The sequence below is a fragment of the Gavialis gangeticus genome, unplaced genomic scaffold, assembly GCF_001723915.1.
Source record: "Gavialis gangeticus isolate Ggan-Ray unplaced genomic scaffold, GavGan_comp1, whole genome shotgun sequence".
NCBI classification, from domain to species: Eukaryota; Metazoa; Chordata; order Crocodylia; family Gavialidae; genus Gavialis; species Gavialis gangeticus.
Window position 1 is genome coordinate 58,793,301 of NW_017729024.1, and position 13,945 is coordinate 58,807,245.

Below are 13,945 nucleotides of genomic sequence, written 5' to 3' on the forward strand. Positions count from 1 at the left end.
CTGGAACCAACTTCCAAGTGAAGTGGTGCTGGCTCCTACCCTGGGGGTCTTTAAGACAAGGCTAGACAATCACCTTGCTGGGGTCGTTTGACTGCAGTACTCTTTCCTGCCATGGCAGGGGGGCGGACTTGATGATCTGCTCAGGTCCCTTCCGACCCTACTAACTATGAAACTATGAAACCTCAACCCCTATGGTGCTTAGGCCCGCATTCTCTGCCTCTCTTGGGCTCAGGCCTCTGTCTTTTTAACTGTACCTCCAACTCCTTCCCGGCCCATCCAAGGCCTAGGCCTCTGTCTTCTGGCTCTCTGGGCTCACGTTTCATTACCTCCAACAGACTCTGCTCCTAGGCTATGGGCCCCCTGGCCCTGCTTGTTTTTGCTCCTCTTAGCTTATAGGTCCCTGGCCCTGCTTGTTTTTGCCCCTCATGGGCTGCAGGTCCCTGGCCCTGCTTGTTCTTGCCCCTTGCAGGCGGTGGGTCCCTGGCTCTGCTTATTCTCACCCTTTGCAGGCTACAAGTCCCTGGCCCTGCCTGCTCTCATCACTCTGCAGGTGCAGTCCTGCTTCCCAGCCTTGGCTCTTATCTCTTGGGCCCTGGCCCCGCTCCCGGGCCAGCTGATACCTCTACCACCCCTGGTCTCAATTTCCAAACCACCGGTCTTTCTTACCCCAGCTCAGGTGTTACTCAGGAACCCTGCTGCAACCCTTCTGCTCAGGAGCTCTTCTTTCCATGGCTTCCAGGTCATACTGTCTGCCTAGCTCAGACCCTGAGTTCATATCCTGCAAGTCGTGTCCCTTTTGGATCATGTGGCTCCCTTGACTGGCCTGTGCTGCACCTGGAGCCTGCTTCTCCTTCATACTGCCTTTCCTTAAAGCAGCAGGAGCACCTAGTTTTATTCCCAGCCTATTGTAGCTTTGTTCTTATCAACATTAGTCCGTATACAAATTATTGGCATAAACCTGCTAAGTGGCTTGATGTACATATATAGCTCAATTATGCTAATTTTTATTAAGGAATGTTAATAGCAGATAACTGTTAACACTGCAGTCTCAATTTTGTTACCTGTTATGTAAGTCAGGGCATCCCATGGTATTTTTTCTTCTTGACAGTAAAGGTTTAGGTTCAGCAAGGCACATTCTCTGTCACTGTCATTGAATTCATAGCAGATGTTCCAGCCAAGAGGTCCAAATTTTTTCCTCTCCTTGAATATTAAAAGCAAAATTAGATAAACTGACTTTACTCAGGGTACCCAGAGCTATTCTCCTACATAATAGTTGTACTGTAGTTTTGTTTTTATTTTGCAATTTAATCATATGTTAAAAGAAATGATGAAGGACTAGATAGAGCTTAAGGCACAGCCCTGAACAGGTGGTTTCACTGCCCTGTGAGTAGCTGCTGGAAGCACTTATCCCCTCTGAATCAGTAAATTCCAGCTGGCCAATACTATCTGCAAAACTGCAATGCCCCCTGCAGTAAGTCAGCTGAGCTTTGGTTCCAATCATTCTCTACCCATTACTGTGTATGAAAATGTAAATGATTAGTTCTTAGCCACTCAGGTAAGATTCTGAGACAGTCCTTCCCTGCCATAACAGATTTATCTCCTAACTTTTAATCTCACTCTTGTTTGGAAAGTTCATGTAATTCAGAATAGTGCATAATCTTTCAAAATAATTCAATTTGATTTTTTTTCTCTGAGATAAATGCAAATGATCCATTCATGAATAATCTGACAGCAGCAACCTGAAAAGCTAAAAAAGGGGAAAAAATCAGTAAGTAAACAGATTTTTCCTTCATGCTTCCAAAAAGATTTAGTGACAAGTAAGGCCCCATAGAGACATTCAGTTTCTCTTGGGAGTCACTGCCCTCCCAGGAAAAACCATGGGTGCAGAAGTGGTCAGGTTTTTTCTTCCAGGGTAAAAATGGCCACTCCAAGAGAAAAATAACCCGGGAACAGTCAGGGTTAAATCACTCCCAGGAGAGTTTCTCCTGGGGCAGCCAATGTCTGTACATGCCATGGGTTCTGCCAAAAGAGAACATCCTCCAGCATCTCCCCTTCACCCTCAGGGAGACAGTGTGTCATTTGCTGATGATGGCCTGCCTACCTGTTTCTGGGCCAACCTCCCGCCTCTCTCTCCTGCCACGCCTTGATGCAAAAATGATTGTGATGTTACTTAGGCGGAAAGCTGCCATTTAAGACTTCGATGACAAGGGGTGATATCCCCAGCTCCGAACCTTCCCCTACACTGGGCCCATGCCTCGCAGATTGCATCCCAGGCAGCTAAACTGACCTCTACCCTTCTCCCTCTCTGGCTGTGGTCCCCTCTCTGGGACCTCTGGCTCCCTCTTAGGCCCTGGCCCCGCCCTCGGGCCAGTCAGACTCCCAAGCCTCTTCTTCTGGGCATCCCCCGCAGTGGGCCCCTGACCCTTTTGACCACCCCCTTGGGTCCTGGCCTCAACATTAACCAGTCAAGGGTCCAGTCAATCAGGTCTGAGCAGCTTGCCTTCTCTCCCTCAAAATTCCACTGGATCAAGTGAGCCTCAGGTCTCTCAAGGATATCACTGGCCTGGGCTTTCCCCAGCCAGGACTGCGCAGGGGCTAGAGGTTATCAGGTACCCCCTACCTGCCTTTCACCAGGGAGGTTCATGGTCCTGGCATTTCCTGGGGCTGCCGCACCACCTGAAGTCCCACCAGGCCTCCCTACCCCGGCAGGGTGCAGTTTCAGGTCATGACCAGAATTTGGGGCTTCCTTAATCCCCATAGCCCTGGCCCATATACCTCCAAGTTGTTCGTGGCCCTAAGAGCTCAGCAGGGATATGTTCTTTCCCTCTGGCTGGTCTTCAAACTGCTCCCCCTTAGCACAGAGAGCTGAGCATTAAATGGCCACCCTCATCAGACACCTGACATCTCCCTGGCCTAGACCTTAAAGTGGAAGGAACCAACAGTGCCCTGCCACAGGCAGGTATCTATCTAAAAATTATTTTTGTCCATCGTTAAATTATGAATACTATTCACTCAGAAATTCCTAAAGTTACTGGACAAAACCTGAAGCCCGTATTTAGGTTTTATTGAACTCTTTCTCAAGAAAAGTTTTGTTAACTTTAATGGACATTTGTCTGACTAATGATTGACCAAACACTAAGCAAAAGGTTCTTGTTCTGTACCTATTTAAACATAGTGTTGTTCAGTTTTTCAATAATCAGGCTGAAAGTGGAATAATGAAATCAGCACAGTTCCTTTTCTAGTGCCATCAGGTATCCCTCTGAAAATTCAACTTAGTGTGAGCTAATTCAGTTTAAAACCTTCAGAATTAACCTTCAGAATGGATTGTTGGTTAACTGGAATTCCCCATAAATGAAATGTCTGCTCCAGCAGAAACCTCCAGAGACATAGGTATATTTGCAATAATTAATATGTAGCTGACATTTAAATATAGACTTTTGGAAGGAAACAATTATAATCCTAATTCAATTATATTGAATTATAACTAGTTTAACTGAGACGAGAGGCTTTTTATTAGTAAAAGAAATGTAAATGTCTAGTTTCTTAAAATTAAAGCTAAACTATCTTTGCAGAAGCTTGCTATCCCTACTGTACAGCTAAGAATAAATTAGACACATTCTAAATAGATTAAGTGAACTAATTTTTAATTACACTTCAGTACCTCTGAACTAATAATATAAGTTATACCTGGATAATAGCATGGAAGAAGCAAATGCCAAAAATGATTTTTCTCCATTTTTTGCCAAGGATATTTTCCTCAAAAAATGTAGTCGTCATTTCTGTAAATGCTCTCCTGATATTTGCACGAAGTCCCTTTGGAGGCTCATTGGTTACCTAGATTTAGAAAAATAACCATTTCTGGTTATATATTCAAATCTGCTTTCCATTTTTATACTGCAGTGATGTCAAGCTAATATAGAAACAGTTATCTGCACATAAGCTGCATTTTTTACACAGTGGAGGCTCATCTACATTATGCTTTAGGTTTTAACCAAATGAGCAAGCTGATTATTTACCCTAGGAAATATATGGAAATAAAAAGATATATTATGAAAACAAGGAAATTTGGAGCAGAAAGAAATTGGAAATGAAATGTATTGAAATAAATGGGTATAAATATGCAACAAATTAGCAAGAGGAGCGATTGAAATGAGTGCTGTTGAGTAAACACTGTTGCTATTTAAGTGCCTTATTTAGATGTAACAATTTCCAGCTTCTGAATCCTGGTTCAGTAGGTTGTCCTATTTATCAGAAAGGGTGGCCACCCAACACCCACCAATATCTTTATTTAAATGGACTAGAGTTATAAGGTGCAATAGGGACAGCTGAATTTAGCTGTGAGTTCTGCTAGAAGTTTGTCCTTCACTCCTGATGCTGCAGGATATTCTATTTGCTTTGTCACTGGCTCCTTTTGTGAAAAGCCACAGCTTGCAAGTCTTACATATTTTTGGACTACGCTGCAAGTTGTTTACTACTAGAAGGGGAAGCATAAAATTCCTGGCTGGTGCTAGGTACAAGTGTTTGCTATGATACTGGGCCTGCCACCTTTGTAATATGGCCATTTGGCTAAGATCAAGTGAGACCCAGCCAGCTGGGGGGGGGGGGCGGCAACAACAGACCAGCAGCATGGCAGGACCACAGACTGCAACTGCAAAGACAAACCCGGTGCCAACGCTATGACTCGGCAGCAGCCTCCCACATCCGGAAGCTATACCAGGCCAACCATCCCAAGGTGGTGAGAGAGATCCTGGAGGGTCCCTCAGCTTTCTGCCAGGTCCCCCAGGAGACTTTGTTTACCTATTCCAGCAGGGTCTTCAACCCACCAGCAGAAGCCGCCGTCCCGTGCCCTGCGACCATTGAAGCTCTGCTCCCTGGCACCCCTGCAGAGGGGTTCAAGGATGCCTTTACGCCACAGGAGGTGGAGACCTGGCTCAAGAGAACCAGGGACACCGCTCCTGGCAGGGACAGCATCAGGTACAGCCTCCTGAAGAAGCACGACCTGGGCTGCCATGTTTTCTCTTTTCTCTTCAACAGGTGCAGAGAGTTCCAGCGCATGTCCATCACCTAGAAGAGGGTCATGATGGTCCTCATTCACAAAAAGGGAGACCCAACAAACCCGGGAAACTGGAGACCCATTGCCCTGTGCTCCACCATCATGAAGCTGTATGCCAGCTGCCTGGTAGCTCATATCACCGATTGGGCGGTGAACGGCGGAGCCATCAGTCAGAGCCAGAAGGGCTTCATGTCAATGGAGGGCTGCTACGAACACAACTTCACCCTCCAAATGCCCCTGGACAATGCCCAGAGAACCTGGAAGCAGTGCGCAGTGGCGTGGCTGAATATCTCCAATGCCTTCAGCTCTGTGGCCCACCGACACATCCTCAACACCTTTCACGAGCTCAGCCTACCAGACGGCATCACCAACCTGATGTGGGAGCTCTATGACAGGTGCACCATGACTGTCCAAGCCACCAATGGAGTGACTGACCCCATCCAATCAGGGGTGAGACAGAGCTGTCCCCTCAGCCCCATCTTTTTCAACTTGACTATGGAACCGCTCCTTTGGGCTGTGGTGGGCGGCCCCAGCGGGCTTAACCTGTGTGGCCAGAAGTTGAGCATCCTGACCTACACCGATGACCTTGTCCTCCTCGTGAACAACGCTGCCCAGCTGCAGCAGATGCTGGACATGACATTTGAGGCGGCCAGGTGAATGGGTTTGCGCTTGAACATCGCCAAGTGCGCCTCCCTACACATTGATGGCAGGCAGAAGAACCACATCCTGGACTCCACCCTCACAATCCAGGCCCAGGCGACGAGGCACCTGTGTGACGGCAAGGCCTATTGCCACCTCAGCATGCCCACTGGCCATCGGGCCAAGCAGAAGCTGGAGGAGACCATCAATGGGATCATGCAGGACTCCCACAAGCTAGATTCGTCCTTCCTGGCCCCCTGGCAGAAGATAGACACAGCAAATGCTTTCCTCATCCCCAGCATCTCGTTCATCCTGAGAGGCTCAGTGGTCCCGAGGACCCCCCTCAGCAAGGTGAACGTCAAGATCCAGTGGCTGCACCTGCTGCTCAGTGCCAGCAATGAGATCCTGCACATCCCCTACCAGCAGGGAGATGCCAACATAACCTGCATGGGAGACCTCTGCGACTTTGCGGTTGTCACCCATGTTTTCCATCTTCTGACCTGCCTGGACCTGACAGTAAGTATCACTACCAGCACTCTCAAGGAGACCACCCACAAGAGGATAGTGAGACAACTCACTAGACTGACTTGGCCACCATCCTCAGCAGCTCGCTAAAGGGCGAGTTTGGCAGAGACGGCGGGGACTTTGCCTCGCTGTGGAGCCGAGCCCGCAATGCCACATGCCACTTCGGGAAACAGGTTGGCTGCACCTGGACCTGGACTGAGGCGTGCCAGGAGCTGGGAATACCTCTGCAACCAGCCCCACACGCTGACTGTGTCACCATGACGCCCAGCATGAGGACCTTCTGATGAGGAAAAGTACTGGGGCAAGCGAAAATAAAGTTAAGCCATAATAAGGAGCGTAAGTAAAGGCCGAAAAACAAAGGGGCCTTGAGATAAAACTTATTGGGAGACAGCTAGAGAAAACACGTTTACTCTAGCAGGACTCCAGGGTGATTTATTGTCAGACTGCCAAGAATGTATTAAGGGGAAGACTTCTGTGTGTCTTTTTCTCACAAGTATATAACAGAGTCTGGACTCTGCAGCTGCAGAGAATTAGCCGCCCTTGCTTCTTCTCCCGTGGCCATGTAAAATAAAGTAAAGCGCTCTGTTAGCCAAGCAGTGATCCTGTCGTGATTTCCACATCATCTTGGGGGCTCGTCCGGGATGTGTCCTCACACAGACCGCCCTGGGTAGGACCCCCGTCTTGGCTCTTCGACTCCGTCGCTCCGAGAAGGCTCTCCTTGACCCAGTTCTTCAGCTCTGTGGCTTCGACACTGCAGACCCTGACCTGTCATCTGCCTGCTTGGCTTTGCAGGAAAAGTCCCTGGCCAGGGTGAGTACCTGTCTGCTTCGGTGTCTGTAAGTCCTAGGTGTGACAATGGGTAGTGGGACGTCTAAGGTCCCACAGTGGGATCCCGGCCGGTTTATGCATCTAAAATATGGTCTCCAGTCAACTCAATACTTAGCAAAATGGAATCAGTATACCAATGATGAGCCTAAGTTACACTGGCCCTTAGATGGGTCCTGGGATCACCAAATTCTCAAACACCTCTGGGGAAATTTGGAAAGCAAGCACCCCGTTCAAATGGAAGCCTGGTACCTATGGGAAGATGAGTCCAAAAAGCGCAATAAGCGCTCCCTTATGGCTTTCTATAAGGAAAATGAGGAAAAATTTAAGAAACAGATTGATCACCTTCAGAATCAAGTTAAGAATCTCCAGTGCCAGGGGCCGGCCCCGCCCGTCCGCTGTTCACCGTATCCAGCCAGGCTATACCCAGTCATGCCTCCACCGCTGGACGATCCACCTCGAGATGACTTGTTGGATCATTGGTTTCCACCCCCACCGCTGCCTCTGGCCCCTGTCCCACCACAACTTGCTCTGGCTTTTACTCCGCTGCCGGTTGCTGGTCCTGCAGCCTCAGATGCTGCTGCATCCGCACCAATTTCTCCGATAACTCCACCGACACTTGCCTCTGGCTCACTGCCTCCTGTTACTACTCTCACCTTTAATTCTCCCAAGGGGGACCAATCTGAGGTTACTGTTCCCTTGGACCCTGTAGACAGGTGGACCATAGATTCAGCTGCCCTAGACCAACATGACTCCCCAGTCAGATTGACTCTGAGGAATTGCTGCAATGCTACCACTGACATAGACACAAAGGGAGCCATTGTAAGAAAGATTACTACTCAGCGGGCCGGAAACCTTGCTGTGGCACAGTATCCTCTCCAAGAGTACCCTGTGCCGGCGGGGGACAATTTGTGGTAGTCCACGTCCCCTTCTCACCCTCAGAAATCATTTCCTGGTCAACTACTTTCCCTAAGCTCTGTGAAGATCCTACTGGGTTTGCTCACAAGCTTAAAACCCTTTTTGAGGTCTATAAGCCAACTTACAGTGACATTCAGATGCTCCTCAGTGGTCTTCTCTCTGGAGACCAAAGGGACACCCTCCTCAAAGAGGCCCATTGGCCTGCTCAGGACCCCGGCAATGCCAGTCTGCGGAACCTCTATAAACAGGTCCTAGACGCTGCCCCTAAGGTTTCCCCGCAAAAGACAGACTGGTCCAAAATTTCTATGTGTAAACAGAAGCTAGAAGAACACCCTGCCGATTACTATTCTCGCCTGATCCAAGTCTTTAAGGCACATTCTGGCAATGAAGACCCAGAAGCTAATCTCTCTGCTGTGATCATCCAGACCTTTGTTTTAGGGCTGTTACCAAAGATATTTGAGTCCCTGCAGACCACTGTAATTGGATGGGGAGCTAAACCCATCACCAAAATTCTGGCTGCTGCCACTCATTTCTATACTAAAGCTCAGCAGCAAAAATCAAAGGCTCAGGAAAAATTGATGGCTCTGCAAATCAGAGACCTTCAAGGTGACACCGGACCCTGGTGCTCTACTGGATCATTTCGCTCAACCCGGCCACCCGGTCCCTTTGACATTCCTAATGATGTCTGTCACTACTTCAAACAGAAAGGTCACTGGAAGAATGAGTGCCCAAATAGACCCCGGGGGCCCCCACTCTCAGCTAGTGCCCCTCCATTTCAGCCAGGTGCCCGCCGAGCTCCACCGCCTGGATCAGCTCCTCTCTAGTCCTTCGAAGGTGAAGATCAGTGTTAGGACAGCTGAGAAAACCCAGAGACTCTAGCCCCTTTGCTTTCTACCCTTTCTGATGCTACAATACCTGTTACTGTGGGAAAACAGACTGTTCCCTTTCGTATTGATACTGGTGCTTATTTGTCTATGCTTAGCTCTGTTTTGTTTCTAAGGTTCCAGTTTCTGATAAAGTAATCACCACTGTAGGTATTGGGGATCAATCTATTGACCACCCTGTTATGCAGCTGCTCTCGTTTACCTTAGATCCCCTTACTGAGCAACATGCTTTTTTGTTAAGTCCTTGTGCTTCTGTAAACTTGCTGGGGCGAGACCTCCTGTGCAAGTTACAAGACACTGTTCATTGTTCTCTGGATGGGGTTTTCCTTTCATTACCCCAGACCCAAATTCCTGCCTTGATGATGACACTAATGGAACAGGAACCCAAGCCCAATTCTTCCTCGTTGCAACAGGAACTATTGGCTCACCTTCCTGAGTCCTTTTGGTCCCACTCCACAACCGATGTGGGGCTTCTTAAGAGTGCCATCCCAGTTTCTATCAAAGTTAAACCAGGAGCGTCTCCCCCATCAGTCCCACAATACCTGCTGTCGACTACTGCCTCTTGAGGCATTGCACCTGTCATACAAGGGCTCCTAGAGCAAGGAGTTCTTGTACCTACTCACTCCAGTTGTAATATCCCAATCCTGCTGGTCCGCAAACCAGGGAAATTCACCCCTGAAGGATTGCCTGTTTATCGGTTTGTTCAAGATTTGCGTGTTATTAACAATTTTGTGGTTCCCTTGACAGCTGTGGTGCCCAACCCTGCCACTGTTCTTTCTCAGATACCTGCTTCTGCTTCTTGGTTTTCTGTAGTGGATCTCTGTAATGCTTTTTTTTCTATACCAATTCACTCTGATTCTCAGTGTCTTTTTGCTTTTACTTATCAGGGCCGGCAGTATACCTTCACCCGTCTGCCTCAAGGTTTCCGTGACTCACCCACCACATACAGCCAGCTTCTCAGGTCTGACCTTGATACAGTCCAGCTGCCTCATGATTCTGTGCTTGTTCAGTATGTAGATGATTTGCTCCTCTGCTCTGACACCCTTCCTCATTGCCAAGCTGATTCTGTTGTCCTTTTAGAACAACTTGCAGCGTGGGACCACACAGCTTCCCTCTCTATGCTCCAATTCTGTCGGGCTTCCGTTACCTACCTGGGCTATACTATTTCTCACGGTACCCGTTGCCTGTCTCCTGATCGCCTTTTTGCTATCCTTTCTCTGCCTCACCCACAGACTAAACACCAGCTCTGTGGTTTCCTAGGTGCTGCGAACTACTGCCGACAGTGGATTCACAATTACTCTGGACTTTCCAAACCTCTTACCCTTCTCACCTGTGACTCTTCCCCTGATTCACTACCCTGGGATGAAAGCCATGAAACTGCCTTCTGCCAGCTCAAGCAAGCCCTTTCCTCTTCTCCCACTCTCAGTTTGCCTGACTGTTCTAAGCCGTTTACTCTTTTTTGTCATGAACACCGAGGCACTGCTTCTGGTGTTTTAACCCAGCCTTTTGGGCCTTCCCCACACCATCCCATTGCTTATTATAGTGCCTCCCTTGATCCAGTTGCCTCCACACTTTTGATGCTGCTGCCCTGCTGGTTTCTAAAACTGATAACCATGTTCTTGGACACCCCCTTACCTTTGCTGTCCCTCACGCTGTCCTCGCCTTTCTTCAACGCGGCAGGACTCAGCACCTGTCCCCCAGCCGCTTAACCCGCTATGAGGCGGTCCTCCTGGCGGCAGACCACGTGACCCTTGTTCGCTGTAACCCCCTCAATCCTGCCTCTCTTTTACCTTCACCCTCTGATGGTCAACCCCATGACTGTACCCAGCTTGTGGATTTTGTTTCTCTTCCCCATCCTGATCTTTCTGATACCCCTCTGACTAACCCCGACCTCGTTCTTTACGTTGATGGCTCCTATTTTCGAGATAGTCATGGTGTTCTCCAAGCTGGTTATGCTGTCTGTTCTGACCACTCTGTTGAATCTGCTCCTCTTTCTGTTACTAGTGTTCAGGCCACTGAACTCATTGCTCTGACTTGTGCCTGCTACCTTGCCACGGAACAATCTGCTAATATCTATACCGACTCTCGCTATGCTTTTAGTGTCTGCCACTCCTTCGGGCAGATCTGGAAGCAGCGAGGTTTCCTTACGTCTGCTGGAACTCCCATTTCCCATCATTGCCTTATTACTGCTCTCCTGGACGCTATTCTTCTTCCCTCCGCCCTTGCTGTCCTATGGTGCAAAGCACACACTGTTGCTGATGATCCTGTGTCTCTGGGAAATGACAGGGCGGACGCCGCGGCCAAGACTGCCACCTTGTCGGAACTCTTGGCTCCGGTCCTTCAGGCCGCTCTCTACCTCTCTTCCCCTGACCTCCACTCCCTCCAGGATGCCACCCTGGACGCTGAAAAGGATGCCTGGATTTCCGCAGGCTGCTTCCTCCACTCTGATTCTTTGTGGCAACACCCATCTGGTCGCCTTGTAGCCCCCTGGGCCCTGTTGTCCCTCTTAGCACAAATGGCCCACTCAGTGGCCCACTCGGCCAAAGGGGGGATGATGGCCGAGATAGACCGTCATTGGTATGCCTCGGGTTTTTCCGCGGTGGCAGCCCATTTTTGTCTCCAGTGCACGCAGTGTCAACCACACAACCCTGGCTGACCACCCCGCCAGCCACATATATTCCACAGGCCTTTGGGCCATTATCTCTTCTCCCACTTCCAGATGGACTTTATTCTGCTGCCCAAGTCAGGACCCTGGAAATATGTGCTGGTCATTGTCTGCCTTTTCGGTGGCTGGCCTGAGGCATACCCTTGCCAACGAGCTGATGCTCTCACTGTGGCCAAGAAACTTCTTTTTGACTTGGTGCCCCACTTTGGTCTATCCCTCTCCCTGGACTCAGACCGAGCCCCTCATTTTATTGGCCACGTGGTCCAACAAGTTTGCAAGGCCCTTTCCATCCAATTCCAACTCCACACCCCAAACCATCCTCAGAGTGGAGGTAAAGTGGAATGGAAAAACTTTGATATTAAGCTTTGCCTGGCGAAGACCTGTGAACATACTGGTCTAAAGTGGCCAGAATCCCTTCCCTTGGTTCTTTTCCAAATCCAAAACTCTGTTCAGAGATCCTTGGGTCTGACCCCTTTTGAGATTGTTATGGGTCGACCCATGAGGGGACTCGCTGCTCCTCCACCCCAACATCTGACTCATCTACATGATTCTCTATTAACCTGTTGCCAAGGGCTCGCCAAGGCCCTCAAGGTTATCTCACTGCAGGTTAAAGCCACAGCATCACATCAGTCTCTAGACGGCGAATCGGTTGTCAGTCCCGTCCAACCGGGAGATTGGATCTTGATTAAGGTCCACCAGAGGAAGGATAGCCTGCAGCCTCGGTGGAAGGGGGCTTTTCAGGTCCTGCTGACCACCCCAACTGCCGTAAAGGTTGCCGAGGTTTCTGCTTGGATCCATACCTCCCACTGCAAAAAGGTATCTGCCCTGACAGGGTGGAAGGTTTCTCTCACTGGTGATACCTCCCTGAAGATCCAGAGGGTTCCTGTGAGTGAAGATCAGATGACGAAATTTTGAAGAGTTCCTGTGAGTGAAGATTAGACGACGAAGTCTCGAAGATAGCCTACCCAGCTAGCCAAGCTTCATTTGAAGCTATGAACTTTAGTTCTGTGTACTAATATACTTTAGTAATATTAGTGTGAATAGCAATAACCCGTGGGAAAATTCCAGATAACTGCACAGATTTAGAAACTCCCTAGGGAGTGACTTTGTTTTATATTTTTGTGATTAATGTTGTGTTATTATTAGTGTGCTGGAGACCGAAGTTTTAGTCAAAGAAAGTTCCTCAGAGTTCCAAGAGATAGTTGCGTTGGGATAGCACTCGGGCAGGCCCTAAGATGTCCCTTTTTTTGCTTTGCCTCTTGCTAAGGGTTCCAGTTGAGGCATGGGAAGAATACAGTGTTGCATTCCTGGGACAGAGCATTCCTCATGCAGGAAAACTTACAAATTGCTGGGTACACATACATGGGCCCACGCATCCGACCAAGGGAATCCCAATGCTTGGGGTGCTGATCCCCCTTGAGGTTTGGGGAACTGACTCCAATACCAGCTTTGTCAAGTTTTCCCCCCCGTCTAGCAGAAACCAGCTGTCAATACCTACGTGGTGGAAAGTGGCTCGAGACAGTTAGAAACTGTCCTCAGGGCTGGAAGCAGCCGTCTGTTATAAGGTTAATAAGACAGGAAGGACGGGGGAGGCTGGCTACTTTGTAAGGCATTACCCCAGATGCAAGGTGACCTTCCTGGCCATGGACTGAGAAAAGAGGAAAAGTGTCAAGAGAGGTTCAGTCCCATATTTGTGACAGGACGCCCATTGCCATCTTCACACCCTCAGATAGGAACTAGAGTGTGATGCCTAGTTTAGTGCTCGATGGCTTTGATTTTCATGTGGTGTTAGGTCCTGTTTTCTTCAACCAATCAATATCTCACCCCAGAATGGTGGAAAGCCAGCATGCCCCTTCCTACATCCTACAGGTCAATCGAAAATGTCGGGAGGGAAACACGCCCTGTAGGGATCTTAGTACTGCAGCCGCTCCCGGTTTGTACTGGCTATGTGGGGATGACGCCCATAAGACTCTACCATGGTACTGAGTCGGCACCTGTACCTTGGACAGAGTCATCCCGACGTTTGACTTGCAGTCTAGCCTCTCGTGGCATGAAGTGTCTAACTTCCTGCCTGGCTTTCTCAGACATCGGCATGCAGTTGAGAACCCGTTGGTTCTCCAACACACGGGGTTTCACCAATTTACCAGGGCCTTCCTCCCTTGGTTAGGGGTAGCTGAATTAGAAAAAGCCATTATAAATATTTTGGGAGCCATGGAGAATTTTATCAATGCTAGTGCCGACGCTTTGGGAGCTCTCAATGATGAGATTACCCAGGTGGGACAAGTAGCTGTTGAAAATCGTATGGCCCTGGACTATCTCCTAGCCGCCCAAGGGGCGGTATGTGCGGTTGTGAACCACACGTGCTGCACCTGGATAGATCAGCACCAACGAATGCAGGGGGATCTCCGTACCATAAGAAAGCAGTTGCAAGTGATT

At 49.1% G+C, this 13,945-nt stretch overlaps 1 protein-coding gene across 1 annotated transcript in view; it reads right to left on the bottom strand.

Moving 5' to 3' along the window:
* Positions 1–13,945, bottom strand: part of DNAH6 (dynein axonemal heavy chain 6) — a 204,400-nt gene that overhangs the window by 50,513 nt on the left and 139,942 nt on the right. The window contains exons 29-30 of the mRNA XM_019518206.1: positions 3,688–3,834; positions 1,062–1,200 (exon numbers count right to left, since the gene is read on the bottom strand). Coding sequence (XP_019373751.1) covers positions 1,062–1,200; positions 3,688–3,834 — 286 coding nt within the window. The remainder of the gene's footprint in view (positions 1–1,061; positions 1,201–3,687; positions 3,835–13,945) is intronic.